Source organism: Myxine glutinosa, chromosome 4 (assembly GCF_964187855.1).
Source record: "Myxine glutinosa chromosome 4, kmMyxGlut1.1, whole genome shotgun sequence".
NCBI lineage: Eukaryota > Metazoa > Chordata > Myxini > Myxiniformes > Myxinidae > Myxine > Myxine glutinosa.
This window is the reverse complement of record NC_136264.1, coordinates 26,364,485-26,385,066: the sequence shown is the minus strand read 5'-3', so window position 1 is coordinate 26,385,066 and position 20,582 is coordinate 26,364,485. Positions and strand designations below refer to the sequence as shown.

General features: G+C 45.5%; 1 protein-coding gene across 5 annotated transcripts in view; it reads left to right on the top strand.

Annotated features, from left to right (window-relative positions):
• The window catches only part of LOC137424518 (erythropoietin), a 107,760-nt gene that overhangs the window by 10,414 nt on the left and 76,764 nt on the right, over nt 1–20,582 (top strand). For 4 of the 5 annotated variants that reach the window (XM_068112044.2, XM_078775535.1, XM_078775534.1 and 1 more), the window contains exon 3: nt 17,081–17,155. In XM_068112044.2, coding sequence (XP_067968145.1) covers nt 17,081–17,155 — 75 coding nt within the window. The remainder of the gene's footprint in view (nt 1–17,080; nt 17,156–20,582) is intronic. The other variant, XM_068112047.2, reaches the window with a different exon arrangement.

Here is a 20,582-nt window from a genome sequence, read left to right as displayed (position 1 = left end):
CTTGCCAAAGAAAGTTGAGGATTGTGCCCCCTTGCCAAAGAAAGTTGAGGATTGTGCCCCCTAGCCAATGAAAGTTGAGGATTGTGCCCCCTAGCCAATGAAAGTTGAGGATTGTGCCCCCTTGCCAATGAAAGTTGAGGATTGTGCCTCCTAGCCAATGAAAGTTGAGGATTGTGCCTCCTAGCCAATGAAAGTTGAGGATTGTGCCCCCTTGCCAATGAAAGTTGAGGATTGTGCCTCCTAGCCAATGAAAGTTGAGGATTGTGCCTCCTAGCCAATGAAAGTTGAGGATTGTGCCCCCTAGCCAATGAAAGTTGAGGATTGTGCCCCCTTGCCAATGAAAGTTGAGGATTGTGCCTCCTAGCCAATGAAAGTTGAGGATTGTGCCTCCTAGTCAATGAAAGTTGAGGATTGTGCCTCCTAGCCAACTGCCTCGGCAGCCTTTGTTTGACATATCTGGCATGAGGAGGATCGTCTGTTACTATTATTATGCTTGGCCGATGCCATACCAATAGTAGCCGTTTGCAGCTCGGTTCACTGATTTACAAAATCTACTGACTGGCCTGTGCACGAACGAAGCTGAACATTTTTATGCACGGGTGTCCATCATTTAATTGATTTAGGGTATTGTTTTTCCTGAATCCTTCCTCAAGCCTGATTTCTCCCTCTTCCTTTTTAGGAATCATTTGAGTTGAATGGTTAATGTTCTTTTTGTGGGCACTGAATTCCCTTGCACAAAATATTGTACACCATTCCTTTCCTATTCCTTCTCCAGGTGCTGCATGACGTCATTGCCGGGCACCGAAGGGGCCTGGCGATGACACGCGCTGAAAGGGCGTACTGTACTCAGTTTTCGCTCCGGTTTCTTGTTTTCTTGTTTGTTTGTTTGTTTGTCCGGGCGATATCTCAGCCATCTGAGCTAGGAAGCTGAAATTTGGGCACAATAGTGAACAAGTGATGTGGCTGTAAAGGCTATTTTTGATTTATTGATTAATCAATTTATCGATTAATTATTTAATTATTTGATTAATGACTTGATTGATTAATTTTTTTAAAGTTACAGATGCGGATGAAACGGTGGTGGTTTAGGTATTCTATTAGCCAATTGATTAATTATTCAATTACTTTACGATTATTATATATTTATTTTCATTATTAATCATTTATTTATTTTCTTTCTCATCTGGGCAATATCTCAGGCACCTTTTAAGCTAGGAAGCGAATATTTGGACTCGACAGTGACCAAGTGATGTGGCTGTAAAGTATATTTTTGATTTATTGATTAATCAATGAATTGATTAATTATATTTATTGCTTAATCAATTAATTATTTGATTTTTTTGCTTAATTACTTATTTAATTAATTTTCAAAAAGTTACAGCTTCAGATGAAACACTGCTGATTTCGGTATGTTATTAACCAATTGATTAAGAAAATATTTTACAATCATTATTTATTGATTTTAACTATGCAATTAATCAAATCAATTATTGTACACCTCTCCCTCCCAATGCAGTCTCTATGAGCTGCACGGCGGTATCGCCGGGTGCCGAAGCGCCTCTGCAATGCCGCGCTGCATGATATTTTTTATTTGGCATGGGGGTGGTGTACTTTTAATGTAGCTGTACTTGTTTTTCTACTTTATTCCCCAGTTTTCATTTGCAAGTTTGGTCTTTGTGACAACATGGGGTATGGAAAAATACTTAATTTTGGCATTATATCTAATATATATATTTATCTATCTATAATTCCAGTAATCTCTGTTTGTACGTTTGTACGTTTGTACGTTTGTACGTTTGTACGTTTGTTTGTCTGTGACCGCTGTTTCTCGACAACCACGGGTCCGATATACTTTTAACTTGCCAGGTATATTGCTGGGGACCCGAGGATGTGCCTTTTCAAGGTTTCATATTAATCGGACAATTACTTACCGAGCTATGTCCAAAAAACGATTCAACCAATCAGAGAGCAGCGAACTATCGCGTGTGCCGAACGTGGCGGACACACTCTGCCTCGGATGGCACATTTGAGAGCGTATTCATTTATTTCACGTTTGCAAACTATGTTGGCGTTAAACTATGTTTTAAAACTAATAAAAACGAATTTGCGATTCATTCGCTTTCCTGCGCGTTTGTGCACGCGATGGCGATTTCTTTACCAAACTCCGGAAGCCGTTCGCTTTGGACCAAACCATTTCATGTAAATAGAGGGGGGGGATATAATTTTAGATATAGATATAGTACGGGCAATGCCCTAGTATATATAAAACACAGTTTGTGTGTGTGTGTGTGTGTGTGTGTGTGTGTGTGTGTGTGTGTGTGTGTGTGATGTTACCGATAGACTCCGAAACGGAGAGGCTCACGTGCTTGATATTTGGCATAGACATGGCCATTGAGCCTGGGACGAACATGGCCGAGACAATATTTGACGAGATCCATATTTTTTATTCATATTTACCTCAGCGCATTTCAGCGAAGTACCCGCTAATCTCAGCCAGTGCGAGCAGCTCGCTGATTCGCTCAGAGCGATCACGTGATGTTCCATCCCGTCACACGTCACACGTTTGCACGTGATTCAGGGCGAAAAGCCATTGCGTTTTTCACCTTTATGCGATCGTGTTTTGTGTCGATTTTGTGCGATATGAATTAAATTTTAATTCATATTCGTGTTTACGATTCGAATACGAAGGATTTCCCCTTTCCCTTTCGATTTCGAATACGAATGGAATACGAGCTTGAGTCGAGAGGGCGAATGTACGGGTCTCCCTCCCCCACCGGCAATGCTGGGTACTTCTGCTAGGATCACGTGATGTTCCAACTTTGCCGCCATAATCTCACAGTTATGCGTTCGCACGTAATTCAGTTTTTTCACATTTCGAGCGAGGAACATTGCCATTCACACCACATAGGTTTTTTTTCACTTTCATCTGATATTTGTGATTTATTTCAAACAAACTGAATTCCATCTACACGGCCATGTATTCCTATTAAACGTTATGTAAAGTACATAAATTGTGTGGATTACATCATTTCTGGATGTGATCAGATTGCCAGTAACCATCTATATCCCTCCCCCTCCCCTTCCCTCCTCCCCCTCCCTTTTCCCCCTCCCCCTCCCCCTCCCCTTCCCCCCCTTCCCCTCCACCCTACCCTCTCCCCTTCCCCCCTCCCCTTTCCCCTCACCTCCTCCTCCCTTTCCCATGCCCCTCCCTTTCCCCCTACCCCTTCCTTTCTGCCCTACCCCTTCCCCATCCCCCTCCCCAGCCCTCCCCCTCCTTTCCCCCATGCTCCTCCTTTCCCCCCTACCCCTTCCTTTCTGTCCTATCCCTTCCCCACCCCTCTCCCCCTCCCCCCTCCCCCCTCCCTCGCTCTCCACCTCCCCCACCCCCTCCACCTCCCCCACCCCCCTCGCCTCCCCCACCCCCTCGCCTCCCCCTCGACCCTCCCCCACCCCCTCGCCCTCCCCCTCCACCTCCCCCTCCCCCACCCCCCTCGCCCTCCCCCTCCACCTCCCCCTCCCCCCACCCTCCCACTCCTCCCTCCCCCCATCCTCCCACTCCTCTCCCTCCCCCCACCCTCCCACTCCTCCCTCCCCCCACCCTCCCACTCCTCCCTCCCCCCACCCTCCCACTCCTCCCTCCCCCCACCCTCCCACTCCTCCCTCCCCCCACCCTCCACTCCTCCCTCCCCCCACCCTCCCACTCCTCCCTCCCCCCACCCTCCCACTCCTCCCTCCCCCCCTCTCCTCCCCTCTCCCCTGTTCCCCTCCCCTTCCCCCTTCCCTCCCCTCCCCCGCCCGCTATGCCGGGTACTTCTGCTAGTATATATATATATATATAAACAAATAAATAAAAAATAAATAAAAATAAAAAAACTTTTCATGTTGTTTGTTTGTTTTGTGTGTGTTTGTCTGTATATGCATTTGGACCCTGCATGAACCAGTGCAACCAAACTTTGCATGGCCTCTTCTTTCATCCAGAGAAAGGTCGAGGACTATGTTTAGATTAAAACAATTTTTTAATCAAATTAATTGGCCTTCAGGCCTCAATTGAGTCTTGTGCTAATACACTGCTTGCATTTTTTCTGAGGAGTGATTGAGTAATATATTTTGTTGAGATTGTATGTAGTGATTTGTTGTCAACAACACACATTTTAACTACAATGGCACTAGGTAATGAGCATACAACCGTCAGGCTGAACAGTTTTCTTTTGCATCCCACTGATAGGCTGGATCTAGATTATTCAGGATCTAGATCTAGATTTTGGTTCAGGCTCACTGCCTGAACCAAAATCGAATTGATTTGTCTTTGTCACACGACGGCCTGTGATGCTGACCTTTGACCTTTTGCCAAATTATTAATTTGCAGTATCCGTGTTGTCATAATAATGCATTGTTGAAAATTTGATGACAAGAGTTAAAATGGTAAAAGGTTATGGCCTGGACAGACACACACAGACACAGACAGACAGACAGACACACAGAAGTGATTTCAATACCCCGTCTCATTCTGTGCAGCGGATGGCTAATTGGACTATATTTCACATCTGTTGTGAAAAGGAGACCAAGTCCTCCCTATTTTTTTTTCTTTTTTTGTCTACAGAGTCAAGGCTCATGGAAGAGCTAACACATTAATAATAATAATAATAACAACAATGCATTTATTTTATATAGCGCTTTTCAGGAAGCCCAAAGACGCTTTGACAGAGTGCAAAACATAATGCATAGCAAAACATAAAAACAATTGCAAAAAAAGAAGAATCAATAGGGAAATATTCAAAGCACAAAGGAGGGAGAAGGAGAGGAGATAGTCAGGGGTTAGATGCTGTGGGTTAAATGTTGAATGCAGTGTTGAACAGGTGGGTCTTGAGTGATGTTTTGAATGTGGTGAGTGAGGAGGAGTCTCTGATGGTGTGAGGTAGCGAGTTCCAGAGGGTGGGAGCAGCGATGGAGAAGGCCCTGTCCCCCCAGGATCTAAATTTGGTCCGGATGGGGGGGGGGGGGGGGTCAGGAGGTTGGTACCAGCAGAGCGGAGGTTGCGGGTGGGAGTGTGTCTGGAGAGGAGGTCAGCCAGGTAGGATGGGGCCAGGTTATGGAGGGCTTTGTATGTCAAGAGGAGGATTTTGTACTGGATTCTCTGGGAGATGGGGAGCCAGTGAAGCTTGTAAAGGACGGGGGTGATGTGGTCACGGGTCCGGGAATGGGTGAGTAGACGGGCAGCGGAGTTCTGAATGTATTGGAGTTTATTGGTGATTGTTGAGGGTGAACCATAGAGGAGGCTATTGCAGTAGTCCAGACGGGAAGTGATGAAGGCGTGTATGAGGGTTTCTGCAGCCACGGAGGAGAGGGATGGACGGAGACGGGCAATGTTTTTCAGGTGAAAGAAGGCTGTCTTTGTGATCTGTTTAGTGTATTTGTCGAAGGAGAGGGTTTGGTCAAAGATGACGCCAAGATTCCGGATGTGAGGGGAGGTGGATACTGGGAAACCGTCGATGTTGAGGGCAAAGTTATGGGTGGATTTGGTGAGCGTTTTTGGGCCAATGATGATTATTTCAGATTTATCACAGTTAAGTTTAAGGAAGTTGATTTGAAGCCAGGATTTTATTTCAGTGATGCAGTTTGTCCGGATAGAGTGGGTGTCGGTGGAGATGGACTTGGTGGAGATGAAAAGCTGGATGTCATCGGCGAAGCAGTGGAATTGGAGACCATGACGGCGGATTAAGTGACCGAGGGGGGACAGGTAAAGGATGAAGAGGAGGGGCCAAGAACTGAACCTTGGGGGACACCTTGGGGGAGGGGAGCAGTGGGGGATTTGCAGTTATTGATGGAGATGAACTGGCGTCTGTCAGAGAGGTATGATTTAATCCAAGAGAGGGCAGTGCCGGTAATGTTAAAGGTGGTTTCAAGTCGGGTGAGGAGGATGGTGTGATCGATGGTGTCAAAGGCGGCGCTGAGGTCGAGGAGGATGAGAATGTTGAGGTTGCCAGCGTCAGAGGAGAGGAGAAGGTCGTTGGTGATTTTGAGGAGAGCAGTTTCAGTACTGTGGTTGGAGCGGAATCCGGATTGGAATGTTACACAGGACATTGAATGAAACAGGACATTACACACGAAAACATGCACGGACCCCGAAGACATACAATAAACAAGCATTCTGAGTATTGCGCTGCAATACATGTCCCCTACCGGCAGTCTGTCGTCCGGAAAACTGTTTTGGGGAAATTACCAAAGTTCAAAGTGCCATAACATTGTCAAAAATGATCGAAACGTCGTGAAGTTCGAACATGGTCTGTAACTTATCATGAGGAAACCATGTACCAAGTTTGAAATCATTAGCTTTAAGACTTTAGAAAAAAAGTCTGGAAAGCTGTTCTTTGCATGACGGACTGACAGACGGACAGACTGACAGACGGAGGGACGGAGTGCAAACCTATAGTCCCCTCCGGTGCACATCGGTAGGGGACTAATAAAGGGTGTGGAAGACAAGAGGGGGAGAGAGAGAAAAGCATACAAGCACAACAACAGTAGAGAACAAGGACATTGGGAGATCTGTGGAAGGGAGAGGGCTGGGGGGAGGGCAGGTGGGGGGGGGGGGGGGGGAGTTAAGGGGTGCATGGTATAAAGCAAATGAACACGACGAGGAATTTCAGGAAAGAAGTTGGAGATTGAAAGAGGTGGATTTGGGGTGGTTTAAAAGTGGTAGAAAAGATCAAGATAAGAGATGGTGGTGAACAGCTGTTTTAAATACCTGGAGGGAGGAGTGGAATTGAACAGAGTGAGGGAGTTTGTTCCAGAGGCTGGAGAAAAGAGGAATGAAAGAGTGAAGGTGAGCAGAGAGTCTTGATTTTGGTCGTTTCACCAGAAGAGGGTTGCTGGCAGATCTTGTGCATCCTGCAGGAATATTAGGGGGACAGAGCACAGAAAGAGCTGGGGGAGCTCGGCCAGAGAGGAGTCGGTAGAAGACAGAAAGACCACCAACCTGCCTGCGGTGAGAGAGTGAAAGACCCTCAGAATAAGCTTCATCATGGGAGATTCCAATGATTCGGAATGCTTTGGTTTCAACAGCCTGAAGCCGATCTAGGTGTGAGGCAGGAGCACCAGCCCAGAGGGGAGAGCAGTATTCAATTGAGCTGCGGATGAAAGCTTTGTATGTGGTGAAGAGTTGAGGTGTGCCCAGAAAGGACTTCGCATGATGGAGGATGCCCAGACGGCGACTGGCTTTGGAGGCGAGCTTGGAAATGTGGTTTTCCCAGGAAAGATCATGGCAGATAGTGAGACCCAAAAGCTTGAGCGACAGAACTTCTTGGAGAGGATTGTTGAGAAAGGGGGGGATGTCCAGACGGTCTTTTCAGAGAGACAAATTGAGAGTGTGAGATTTGTCAGGATTGAAAGACATATTCCACTTGTTTGACCAGTTTGTGATATTGTCCAGGTCTGCAGAGAGCGAAGAGACTGCTACCTGCCGATCTGAGGTTTGAGATATGAAGCGGCTGAGAGTGGGGTCATCAGTAAAGAGATAGAAAGGATTTTTCAGAGAGTCATACAGATCATTGATGAAGATCAGAAAAAGCACAGGGCCCAGAACACTGCCGTGGGGAACTCCAGCCTGAACAGGAAGGGGAGATGAGAGAATTCCACTCAGGGCCACACGTTGACTGTGACCAGAGAGAAATTCGACAAGCCATGTGTGGAGGTTTCCATGGATACCATAGGAGGAGAGTTTGGTGAGCAGGGCTGGGTGCCAGACCGTATCGAAGGCACGTGATATGTCAAGGGAGACAGCTCGGATTTCCTGTTTGGCATTGAGGACCTCCATCCATTGTTGAGACAGCAGAAGCAGCATGTCCAGAGTAGAGTGACCTGGTCTGAATCCAAATTGGTGATCTGAGAGGAAGTCATTGGAGAAGAGAAAGGATTTAGCATCAGAAGTGATGATGGAATCCCTGACCTTGCTGATGATCATTGGTGAAAAGGGCAGTTGAAGTCACTACAAATGAGGAAGAGAGAGTTGGGATGAGTGGATAGAAGTTGGTCCATGTTGTCAGACAGCGAGATGTACATGGAGTCATCACTGTTTGGAGGATGGTACAACATACATATGAACAAAAGGTGGGAGCGGAAGGAAAGCCGTAGACAGATGTACTCCTGGGGGTGTGGTGGTGAGAGGGCAGTGCAAAGAGAGTGAGGAAGAGAGTTTTTTATAAAGATTGCAACCCCACCACCAGTACAAGGCTCAGGTCTATCATACTGGAGGAGGGAGTAACCAGGTAGGGATACTAAGGACCAAGACATCTTGAAGGAGGAAAGTTTCTGTTAAGCAGATTAAGTCTGGTTTGAGCGAAGGTCAATCAGGTTTGAGCAAAAGGCCCTGGATGTTTGAGGTCCATACCGTTAAGGAAGAGGGAGGGGGAACATCGGATACAGGACAGGGGAGGGGAGGGTAAGATGAGGAAGAGGAGGAGGTAGAGAGAGCTGTTGATAGTGTGTCAGAGATTGCAGAAGAGATAGGAGAAAGGGAAGGATGAGGAGGACAAAAGGTTTGATGGTGATGGGAGGAGGCACAGTGAGGCGTTGTTTGAGGGGCAGAGCGAGAAAGAAGTTTGGAGAAGGTGGAGGTATTAGTTGGAAGGGAGAAGGAAGCGGGAAGGAGGAAGTTTTTGAGGAGGAGGCGTGAGGGGGGAGAAGAACCACCTTTAGAAGCCATTTTTCCCCGCGGAGCAGGGGTTGGCCTTTTTCGGGTATCGTGGTCCCCTTTGTGAAGCAATGTATTATGGCCGGATGCCCTTCCTGCCACCAACCCTGTTAGTCATCAGTTTGGAGAAATTGGAGGGGAGATTTGGAGAAAAATTGAGGGTGGGGAGATTTTAAGGGGAGGGGAAAGGGGTGAGTTTTGAAGGGAGGGGCGATGGGGGAATTTAGGAGGGGAGGGGTGTGGGGGAAGTTTTGGAGGGGAGGGGAGGGTGAGGAGGGAGATTTGAAGGGGAGGGGTGAGGGGGGAATTTAGGAGGGGAGGGGTGGAGGGGGAGTTTGGGAGGGGAGGGGTGAGGTGGGAGATTTGATGGGGTGGGGTGAGTTTTGGATGGGAGGGGTGAGGGGGGTGTTTAGGAGGGGAGGGATGAGGGGGAGGGGGGAGTTTTGGAGGGAAGGGGTGAGTTGGGATTTTAGAAAGTGTTGGACGATTAATGTAAAAGGAACATTTATTGCAAACTGGGTTTCTTAGTACGGCAGATAAGTTCTCATATCTATCTATAATTCCAGTAATCTCTGTGTGTATGTTTGTATGTTTGTATGTTTGTATGTTTGTATGTCTGTATGTCTGTGACCGCTGTTTCTCGACAACCACGGGTCCGATATACTTTAAACTTGCCAGGTATATTGCTGGGGACCCGAGGATGTGCCTTTTCAAGGTTTCATATTAATCGGAGAAGTAGTTACCGAGCTATGTCCAAAAAACGATTCAACCAATCAGAGAGCAGCGAGCTATCACGTGTGCCGAACGTGGCGAACAGACTCTGCCTCGGACGGCACATTTGAGAGCGTATTCATTTATTTCACGTTGGCAAACTATGTTGCCGCTATGTTGGCGTTAAACGATGTTTTAAAACTAATTAAAACTAATTTGCGATTCTTTCGCTTTCCTGCGCGTTTGTGCATGTTATGGCGATTTCTTTACCAAACTCCGCAAGCCGTTCGCTTTGGACCAAACCATTTCATGTAAATAGAGGGGGGGGATTGTCACCGTACTCGCAAGCCGTTCGCTTTGGACCAAACCATTTCATGTAAATAGAGGGGGGGGATATAATTTTAGATATAGATATAGTACGGGCATGCCCTAGTTATAACAATTGTGCATTTTATGAGAAAAGCTTGAAATTTTTAACATAGTTAGTGCATACCATAAGGTTTATTTTCAGATGTGGAGGGAAGTCAGATTTGACCTCTGAGGACCGTGAGAGGTCAAATCCAAATTGGCCGCCAGTCCACCGGGTCTAATGTTCAAACGCGCTTAATTTTGGAACCAAACAGTGTAGAAAAACATTATAGGTGTCATTTCCAACTAAATTGGGGATGCCCATTCATTTGGTGATACTTTTGAGATCGTCAGAACTCAAGGACATGCATTTAGGTCAAGGTCAAGGTCAAATTACGTTAAATATCTATTTTTATGATACTGCAGTTGGAACTGCTATTGGAAAAACTTCATTTGAACATTTAAAACTTAATTTTTTCAGGTACAGGGATAGGTACAGAACACCCAAAGACCAGAAATGATGAAAAAAAGTGTTTACACTGCAAGGAATGATGCAATAACCTCTGAAAAAATTACTGTAGTTAACCAAGTATGTCCACAAACGCTTACATTAAAGCAAGTGCAGTGATGAAAATTGGTAATGATCAAAATCTAACAGTCTCCAGAACAGAAGCACAGTGCAGTGCACTTGAATGCAGCTTTGGCACACTTGCAGCGTCCAGTGCACCCTTTCTTGCAGCCACAGTGGATCAATTCATGGCACGATTTTGATGCTTCAGGGAGAGTGGTCCAAAGAGGCTGCCACCCAGTTGTCTCCTTTGTCCAGCCCCAGTCAGATGGGTCTGGCATCTCTGGATCCATGACCAATGCCTGGTTCCAACAGTTGGCCTGGTAGCAAGTGCGCTTGATGTGCTGCTTGAGTGCTGCCTGGGTTGGAGGAATGTTCTCTAGAGTTCTACACTTCTGTGCGAAGAGCTGTTTCCTGGCATCATTCACTTCCGTGCTCTCACTGGTTCGGTTGTACATCAGCACCACAAATCGCTCTAGCAGTAACATTGAGCCTTCACTGACCTCACTTGGCATGCCTAGGAGTTCATTGAAAGCATCATTCACCTCTGGGAAAGACTTCCAAGTTTCCCAGGCAGTCTTCTTTCCTCTGCTAGCGAATGCAGATACAGTATCACACCCGGTGAAAGCGTGAAAGACTGGGAGAGTCAGAAACTGTGTTGGATTCAATGTGGCAACCATTTCGTGAATAGCTATGTACCGAAAGCTTGACCCGACACCAAAGGCAACCCACAGCTCATCAGTAGCTGTCTTGCTGAATGAAGTCACAGCTAGTACCACCACATTTTAAGTATCTCAAAAGTATCACCAAATGAATGGGCATCCCCAATTTAGTTGGAAATGACACCTATAATGTTTTTCTACACTATTTGGTTCCAAAATTAAGCGCATTTGAACATTAGACTCGGTGGACTGGCGGCCATTTTGGATTTGACCTCTCACGGTCCTCAGAGGTGAAATCTGACTTCCCTCCACATCTGAAAATAAACCTTATGGTATGCACTAAATATGTTAGAAATTTCAAGCTTTTCTCATAAAATGCACAATTGTTATTGTTATCCGCTGTACTATCTTGTGATTTTCAAGTCAGAGATCTGTTTGAAAACGTTAGAGGAGGGATGGAATGAAGGCGAGTTGAGGGAATGTAGAAAGGAAGAACTGTAAGAGATTGAATTTTTTTTTTTTTTGAAATGGAGAGATTTGATGAGCAAATTGAAGACAGCCTTTTAAAGAAGAAGAAAGTGTGTTATAATATACAACAGAATACAACACTGCAGGGCAAAGTTTTAACATTTTTTAACGAAACCATGAAAACTATCAGGGAGATTCCCTAAAGTGAGGGCTTGGAGGCTAAAGGGGATGAAGGATTCCAGAACAGATTCCAGAAAACTAGAATTGGAAAGGTATTGGCTGGAGAGAGTTGAGATATTAAGGTGGGGCAAAATAACATGTGGTTGTGGTCAGGGGAGGGGGAGCCACGAGGAGAGAAGAAAATTATTTATTAAGATTAAAAAAAATATTTTTTCTGTATTAAGACTTTAAACAAAGGGTAAGATGTTTGGGGGAAATATGGGGTGAAAATAAAGATAAAGAAAAAAAGCAATATAGTGAGAGAATGAAAGGAAATAACCAACAAAACGACCGCCGAGGAGACAGGGAAGCCTCAAGGGACCAGGCCCCAAATGCGGCGTGAACAAAACGACTATTGCACAGCACACAGGTATGCACGATTTACAAACTGAGATATTACTAGAAACACACAGTAGACACACACACACAGTAAAACAAGCATTCTGAGTATTGCGCTGCAATACATGTCCCCTACCGGCAGTCTGTCGTCCGGAAAACTGTTGGGGAAATCACCAAGGGTTATTTCCCCACAGGTTCTGAATCGTTCCCAATCGCTAATTACCTCAGGACGGGCTCACCTGTGATTCGCACTCGGGACTTCGATTTATACACCTTGCAGACAGGTCAGCAGAAGCACGAGAAAATAAGTTGTTGATAAAGAGCCTTTCGAGTCGCTAAATATCAATAATTTATTATATTTTCCGGTTCACGATCAATGATCGATTTGTATATATATGTTGCTCGGCTTAGCTCCACCCCTCCCAAAAGCTCGCGCTGTGTCGCGCGTTTGACGTTCGCGAGACGAGGCTGAGGGCACGCGGTGCCGCTTGAGGAGAACTCTAGAATAAACAAAGTGCCATAACTTTGTCAAAAATGATCGAAACATCGTGAAGTTCGAACTTGATCTGTAACTTATCATGAGGAAACCATGTACCAAGTTTGAAATCATCAGCATTAAGAGTTTAGAAAAAAAGTCCGGAAAACTGTTCTTTGCGTGACGGACTGACGGACTGACGGACGGAGGGACGGCGTGCAAACCTATAGTCCCCTCTGGTGTACACCGGTAGGGGACTAATTAACAGTAGAGATTTGACAAAAACACAAACTGGAAAATACTTAACTTTGATGACGTGGAGAAGTTGGAAGAACACTGCCTATCCGGTGGAACCGGAACCGTTTGCTATGATCAAGTCCACCAAGTTTTGTCTGAATCTGTCCATAACTTTTTAAGATATCCTGTTCACAGACAAACAGATAGACAAACAGATAGACAGACAGACAAACAGACAGACAAACAGACAGACAAACAGACAGACAAACAGACAGTCAAACAGACAGTCAAACAGACAGGGGCAAAAACATAACCTCTGCCCACCTTTGGTGGTGGAGGTGATTGTTATTGTGTTTCACATGTGCCTGGTATTTAAAAGATTGCTTTTCACAGGTTTAATATTGTTACGTTTATTGGGGGGTGGGGGGGAGTAGGCAATGATATACCTTAGGGCCAGGTAGGATTGTATAGGGTGGTGTGCTCTGATTGTCACTATGAAGAAGAAGAAGAAACCTTCATATACCTAAGTAGGGAATCTGTTAGATCGGATGTCGTGTAAGGTCATATATTTGTCCCCATGGCGAGGGTGGGGCTTTGTTAATTAGGTAGGGGTTACGGGTAAATCCCCAGTATGTAAATGCCTCTGGGATTTTTCCTTTGTTCTTCATGACACACACCACACCAGCCATGCACTCCAGACATATACTAAAAAGACCATATATAAATAACTGGGACCAGGACATTCAAATGCCACTGAGGCCACCAGCTGAGTCATCGACAGGGACAGCGGGAGGGGCCATGGGGCCTCGCCCCGAGGGGTGGTGATTGGTCCAGGCGAGGACTGCTGCGACGGCACTCGCTGATTGGAGCACGTGTGGACGTCATCGGATGACATCGAAGACCAGGGAACAAAAAGACTGTGTCCCGGCATTTTGTTTTTTGGGGGGTCCCGAGCTGATGAAAGGCGATCACAGTTCGCACTCTTGGCTCTTGCTTGGTGGATGTCGTGACAAGCGGACGCATTGCCATTTTGTCTCTCTTGCATTGGGACAGTCATTACGAGCAGTCACGGTTTTATCCTCTTGGCTTTGGGGTTTGATGAAAGGTGGTCACAGTTCGTGCTCTTGGCTCTGACTTCATGGAGGTGATCGCTGGCAGACGCATTCTTTCTCTTGGTCCGGGTGATTGGTGCGAGCAGGCGCATCCTTTCCCTGGTGCGTTGGTGCTGACTTTGTGGCGGCTGTGTGCGCCTGAGAGACCTCCGTGCTTTGTGGAGCGTGAGACGAGGACGGAACGAGGCCCTGCTCGCTTCACGTTCGGTGGTTGGCGGGTGAACGAGCTTTGCGCCAAGGCATGTGTTTTCCCACGCACAGACCAGGGACCCGTTTGAGGACTGATGGGGTTCAAGGGCCGCTCAAAGCTGAGTACTGAGCAAACAAACCAAACACACATTTATTACTTTCCGTTATTGTTTTCCCTTGTGTTGTATATGAGTCCGTGAGGGGGCGCTCCAATTAGGAATTCGATTTTACTATGCATTCTTTTGTTACCGGCATTTCTTTTATTAAACCTGGTATTGTTGCATTTTAATTCTATGTCGGTTTGATTTGATTAGCGTGGTTTGAGGATGCTCCAGTGGAATCCGTGCAGGTAAGAGCCTTGCTGCCCTCCTCCACCCCCCTCGCGCGTATTAACACCGCCATAGTTGGACTTAATGCCTCGTAGTTCAAGCTCGATCAGCCACCCGTCACCTTGGAGGATCTTAATCCCCCAGTGAACGCGACAATATTACACCTCCGTGTTCAGGCCTCGAGTGAGTATGTTCTTGTACCGTGCCTGGGTTTTTCCCAGGAGAGCGATCAAGTAATATATATTGTGAAGATCGTATGTTGAGGTTGGACAGTTCCTTCAGGAAGTATTCACACCTCTTGACCTTTTTCATATTTTGTTGTTTTACAGCCTGAATTCAAAATGGATTAAATTGCGATTTTCTTTTTATCACTGATCCACCCGTAATACCCCATAATGTTAAAGTCCAATTTTTTTTTAGAAATCTTTACAAAATAATTAAAAATGAACACAGAAATATCTAATTTTAATAAGATCCTGGAGGAGGCGGGGCTTGGATGCGGATCAAAAGTGACACTTTGCGTGGCTAACGGCATCTGCGGTGCGGCTATTGGTGTACACCTGATCTTCTGAGCATTGGCACCGCCCACACGAGACTTCAGTCACGAAAATGCCCATCATTCTCTCCAGACACGGCATGCGTTGGAGCTCCCCGATTCACACGGGGCTAGTTTCTCTCACTGTGCCCTCCCTCCACACACACATGAATGGGGCGTTTGGAGCCTAATTGCTCATACAAGTACCCTGAGGGTCAGGGCAACTAATGGGGCACTAATGGCCGATTAGTGCACAGTTGCTCTTTGTGCTAATGAGGTCTGAAGAGAGAGGGTGAAGTGCATATAGCTATAGCATCGCGCTGTCATCGCTGCTGCTTTCCGAAGTAGGCGGTGGCCATCTGCCATGTTTGTGGTTGAGGTGGTAACATGTTTGTGGTTGAGAATTTATGTTCCACATGGCTGCATTCTATTAGACACAGGAAACATTCTTGCCAAATCTTGAGGGAATCAGAGAATATTTAGTGGTCACTTAAAATGTTGGAATTTTATGTCCTGAAATTGAAAAATGTTGGGATTTTATGACATGATTTTGTTTGTTTTCCACAATATTAGCTTTTTAGGTTATGTTTCGATTTCTGGATTAAATGTATTACATTGTTAGGCATGTTTTCTTACTACTCATTCCGGATAACAGAAAAGGGCGCAGACACGAAAAAATCAAAAAAAATTAAACAACCCCTAAATATTGTTTAATTGACCCGAAATTTTAGACGTGTAATCAGTTATCCACATGGAACAAGAGCAGGCTTGTGGAGCTATGTATTTGGAAGTTTTTATTTTGGGACCACCCATATATATATATATATATATATATATATATATATATATATATATATATATATATATATATATTGTTGTGGATATGAAAATGGTTTTTATTTATTTATTGTATAGTAAATTGTTGTAAAATATCGCCTTCCTGCCTCCAGTCTGTTGTATAAAGGTCAAAGGGCGTTCCGGTAGTTAATTCCATAAAGCATACATTGAAGGACACTATAATCCCCTTGCTCAGTAGCTTATATCCTTATTATGTGTGTTAGGGTAAGGCTGTGTCTCCCATTAATTTAAATACTCCATTGCACCAAGTGAAATAAGAGTAGATCCCCTTTTATTTCATTTCAATGGCCAACTGCATTTTGGGCGGTTTTCTTCAACCACCATTGGCCACGAGGCAAGGTTGGGGAAGAAGGGCGGGTCTGGACCTCGTCATCAAGGGCGGAGCCAGAGGGCTGTGCCCACCAATCAGGGCCGAAGGAGCTCACCGATGGGCGTGTCCGGGAGGCCGGCGGCTTGATTTGCCCGCGGCGATATAAAAGAGCGCGTGCGGAAGCCGTGAAAGAGGTCCATGACAAGAGTTGCGGCGAAGAGATCACCGAGAAGAGAGTTGAGTAAGGGATCCCTGAAGAGAGCAGCTTGAGCCACCGCCGCTGCATCAACAGCAGCTTGAGCCACCAAAACTGCAGCCACAGCAGCTTGGGGCCTGGACGGACGTTTTGAGCAGGACCGAAAAGGAACGGCGGCTGCCAAACGCGCCGATCGTGCTGCGGTATCCGTGGACCGGCCTCCCCCCCTCCAAGCCATCCACCTCTGCCATTCCTATCATCATTCCCCGTGTGAGTCGTCTTCGTTTGTTCTGTCTTGGGGTATTAATTAAGCCAGTGTAGATAAGCTAGTATTTTCACTGTGTCACCTGCTTTTTCCATGTTCCCTGTATATAACCTTGACTGCTCCTTTTGCTTGTGTGTGTAAATAATAAATCCCGTTACTCTTCTGTACGTCTTCTTCTTCCTCTTTACATTCGGTCGCTTTAGAGGTTTCCAAATTGAATATCTGTGGCGCGATCCGGCCAACGTTCGGGGATCGGGTTAATCGGGGTAACTGTTAGGCCGCGGTGCCATCCGCTCGGCAAACCAACATCCTTATCCGTGGGCCGTAACAATATATATATATATATATATATACACATATACACAGACACATGTATGTATATAGTTGTTGTGATTGTTTATCTATTACAGGTCGTTCGTTGTCTGTTTGACCTGTTTAACTTTGTGTTTTTGCACAAAAATTGTAATTCATTTTGTCACCTTTCCATACTCCCATCACCTTTCCATACTAAATTGTGGATTTTTTTTCCGTACAACCATAGCACCTTTCCCACAACTTCTGTCTTTCCCACAGCCAGATGGCAGCAATTTTAGCGTGACAGCCCAGCTGCCCATCAGTGGAATGCCCAGCAATTGGCATCGTCGTCATGTGAGTGCACTGTTATTGCATTTGAAGGGTGATTGATAAGTCATTGGACTGAATTTTAAAAGTAATAACTGGATTGTATTCATACAACATGTCTGATAGGTTGCTGTAGAGGTTGCACCCACTAATGGGTTAAATGGAATATTTATTCGTGGGTGTGTAGCCTTGAGTGTGTTGTTGTGATGGGCTTGAGAGAGCTGATTGGCTTTGAAAATGTGTTGGCGGCCTGCAAGATGAACCAGCTTATTGTGATTTATCTTTTGGAGGAACACTTTGATGCTCAGGCTGTTGAAAACAGTTTGGCTTTGTCACCTGACATTTATGTTGATATGGGTCCTCTTGACATACCATCCATTCAAATTATTTTGTCCAATGTGCCGCCTTTCCTAAAAAAGCACAATTGTGTCACGGATGTCTATGATTCCACTTTGGTTACGATTGAATACTCGACTTCATCACATTGTCTTTCCGACATCATTGTTACATTGTCTTAAAGACCACTGCTATGTCCTTTAATGCAGCGATGACGATGGTAGTTAGTGGCAACAGTTAACATATTGTTACGGGTTTCTCGGGGAGTTTTCGAACCTACTTCCCAGCCGATGACCCAGTGGCCGACAAACTGCAGATAACTCCATGACAAAACGAGTTGCTAAGCAACCACAATGCTGTCTGAGGCCCTTAATTTCGATAGGGTCCAGCGTCCAAATCCCACTTTACCTTCCTGGCAAATTAATCTCCCCAGATAATGACTGTGCCAACGCTCCACTGCTGTCATTCCCAATGGCCAGGTGATACCATAACTGGACTATTTGCTAATGTCCAACCATAATGAAGCGGCCGGGCTGAACTCCCTGTCACTAATTACACGCTATGTCTAACCAATGGAAAGAGACAATCGGGCAGATTGGAAAGCAGTTTTATCAAGTATTTATCAGTATTTATCAGTATTTATCAGTATTTTATCAGTATTTATCAAGATTAGTAAAAAGGCATACACTGTATGTATGTATATCTATCTATCTATCTATCTATCTATCTATCTATCTATCTATATACAGTTACGTGAAAAAGTAGTGTACACCCCATGTAAAGTTTTGACTTTTTCAACATATTTCAACATACAGCTATTTGATCTTCATTTCAACAATATTGATAGATAAAGGTGATATAATATAACAAATATCATGAAACATTTACATTTTGTAGTCCATTGTATAATTTAAATAAACATAAATGCAAATTTCGCATGTGGAAAAAGCAAGTACACCCCTACATTTATCACTACTTCAAATACCTAAAATTAGAATCAGATGCAACAGCTCAGGTGCAAATGATTAGAACAATAGAACATCGTTAGAGAGGATCTTGGAGGAACCTGTCTTATTTAAACCTCAGACATTTAGTTTGGTTTGCTCTTTGTTGTTGAAGTGTGCGGCGTCACCATGCCTAGATCAAAAGAGCTCTCTGAGGCCTTCAGAAAGAAGGTTATAGATGCCTACGAGTTTGGGAAGGGATTTAAAAAGATCTCCAAACAATTTGAAATGAATCATTCGACTGTCCGGAAGATCATCTACAAGTGGAGAAGACTCCAAACAACTGCCAACCTGTTCAGGCCAGACTGCCCCAGCAAGTTCAGCCTGAGAACAGACCGCAAGATGCTGAAAGAAGTCTCTAAGAACCCCAGAATGTAATCACGGGACCTACAGGTAGCTCTTGCCACTGTTGATGTCAAAGTGCACGAGTCTACCATTAGAAAGAGGCTGCATAAATTTGATCTACATGGAAGGTGTGCCAGGAGGAAACCTTTGCTGTCCAAAAAGAACATCAGGGCAAGACTAAAGTTTGCTAATGAACAGCAAGGCAAGGACCAGCACTTCTGGAACAATATGCTCTGGACAGATGAGTCAAAGGTAGAGCTATTTGGCCACAGTACCAGAAGACATGTTTGGCAAAAACCAAAGACGGCATTTGACCACAAGAACCTGATACCAACTGTAAAGCATTGTGGTGGAAATATTATGGTTTGGGGCAGCGTTGCTGCATCAGGGCCTGGGCAACTCACCATCATAAAACCCACGATGAATTCTTCATTGTACCAGAGGGTGCTTGAGGATAATGTGAGGCCATCTGTCGGAAAGTTGAAGCTCAACCGAGGGTGGACCTTGCAACATGGCAATGACCCTAAACATACCAGTAAATCCACCAAGGAATGGCTGAAAAGAAAGAAATGGAGGGTTCTGGAATGGCCAAGTCAAGGCCCGGATCTAAATCCCATTGAGATGTTGTGGGGGGATTTGAAACGAGCTGTGCATGCAAGAAACCCCTCAAACATCGCACAGCTGAAAGAATTCGGCATGGAGGAGTGGGCAAAAATTTCTCATAGTCGATGTCAGAGACTGGCAGACAGTAATAAGAAACGCCTACTTGAGGTTGTTTCTGCCAAAGGGGGCAATACCACCTATTAGAGCCAAGGGTGTACTTACTTTTTCCTCATGCAAAATTTGCATTTATGTTTATTTAAATTATACATTGGACTACAAAATGTAAATGTTTGATGGTATTTGTTATATTATATCACCTTTATCTATCAATATTGTTGAAATGAAGATCAAATCGCTGTATGTTGAAATATGTTGAAAAAGTCAAAACTTTACATGGGGTGTACTTACTTTTTCACGTGACTGTATTGCACCACAACATGTAGCCTCGCTTTAGTTCAGTTATTTCTTATTAAATGTAAGCTTAGTCTCCTTTCCGGTGTTAGTATGCGTTGAGCAGGCCAGTAAGTGTCGGCCTCGATTGGGCTAGAATGCCATGTGCTATGCCTAGAACAAGCCTGGCAGGCCCGAAGGAGGAGCTGCAGGGGAGTGGCCGGTAAGCAGCAGGCAGCCAATCGGAGCTCAAGGGGAGTGGCTAACAAGAGCAGCCAGAGGAGAGGCTTGGAACATTCGGGTAAGACTCTGGGGCGGGGCTATAAAACCCTGCCTCGGGCCCCCCGCAGCAGTGCCCAGTGAGTCACGAGTCGCTGAGTCCCAGTCAAAGAGTGAGAGTGCCCCAGTAGTCGACGAGTGAAGTCAGTCTGAGCAGAGAGAGAGAGAGAGAGAGAGAGAGAGAGAGAGAGAGAAGGAAGGAAGTCAGAGCTGAGTCAGAGTCGTGTGGTTCAGTCAGAGTCAGACTCTCGAAGGGACAGTGGCTGTGTGAACGATCTCTGTGTGAAGAAGCTCTCTGTGAACAAGAGCTCTCTGCCCCCCAGCTCTCTCTCTCTGTGAACGAACTCTCACTGTGCCCTGCGCTCTGCGGCTGTTAATCGCGCTTGCGAGGACAACCCCGCCCGGGGCCACAGACGCATGATCTCCCTGCCTGCGCTCCCAGCACACATGCCGCGAACACTTCGAGGGCCACGTCCGGCAAGCTGTCCGGAGCGAAC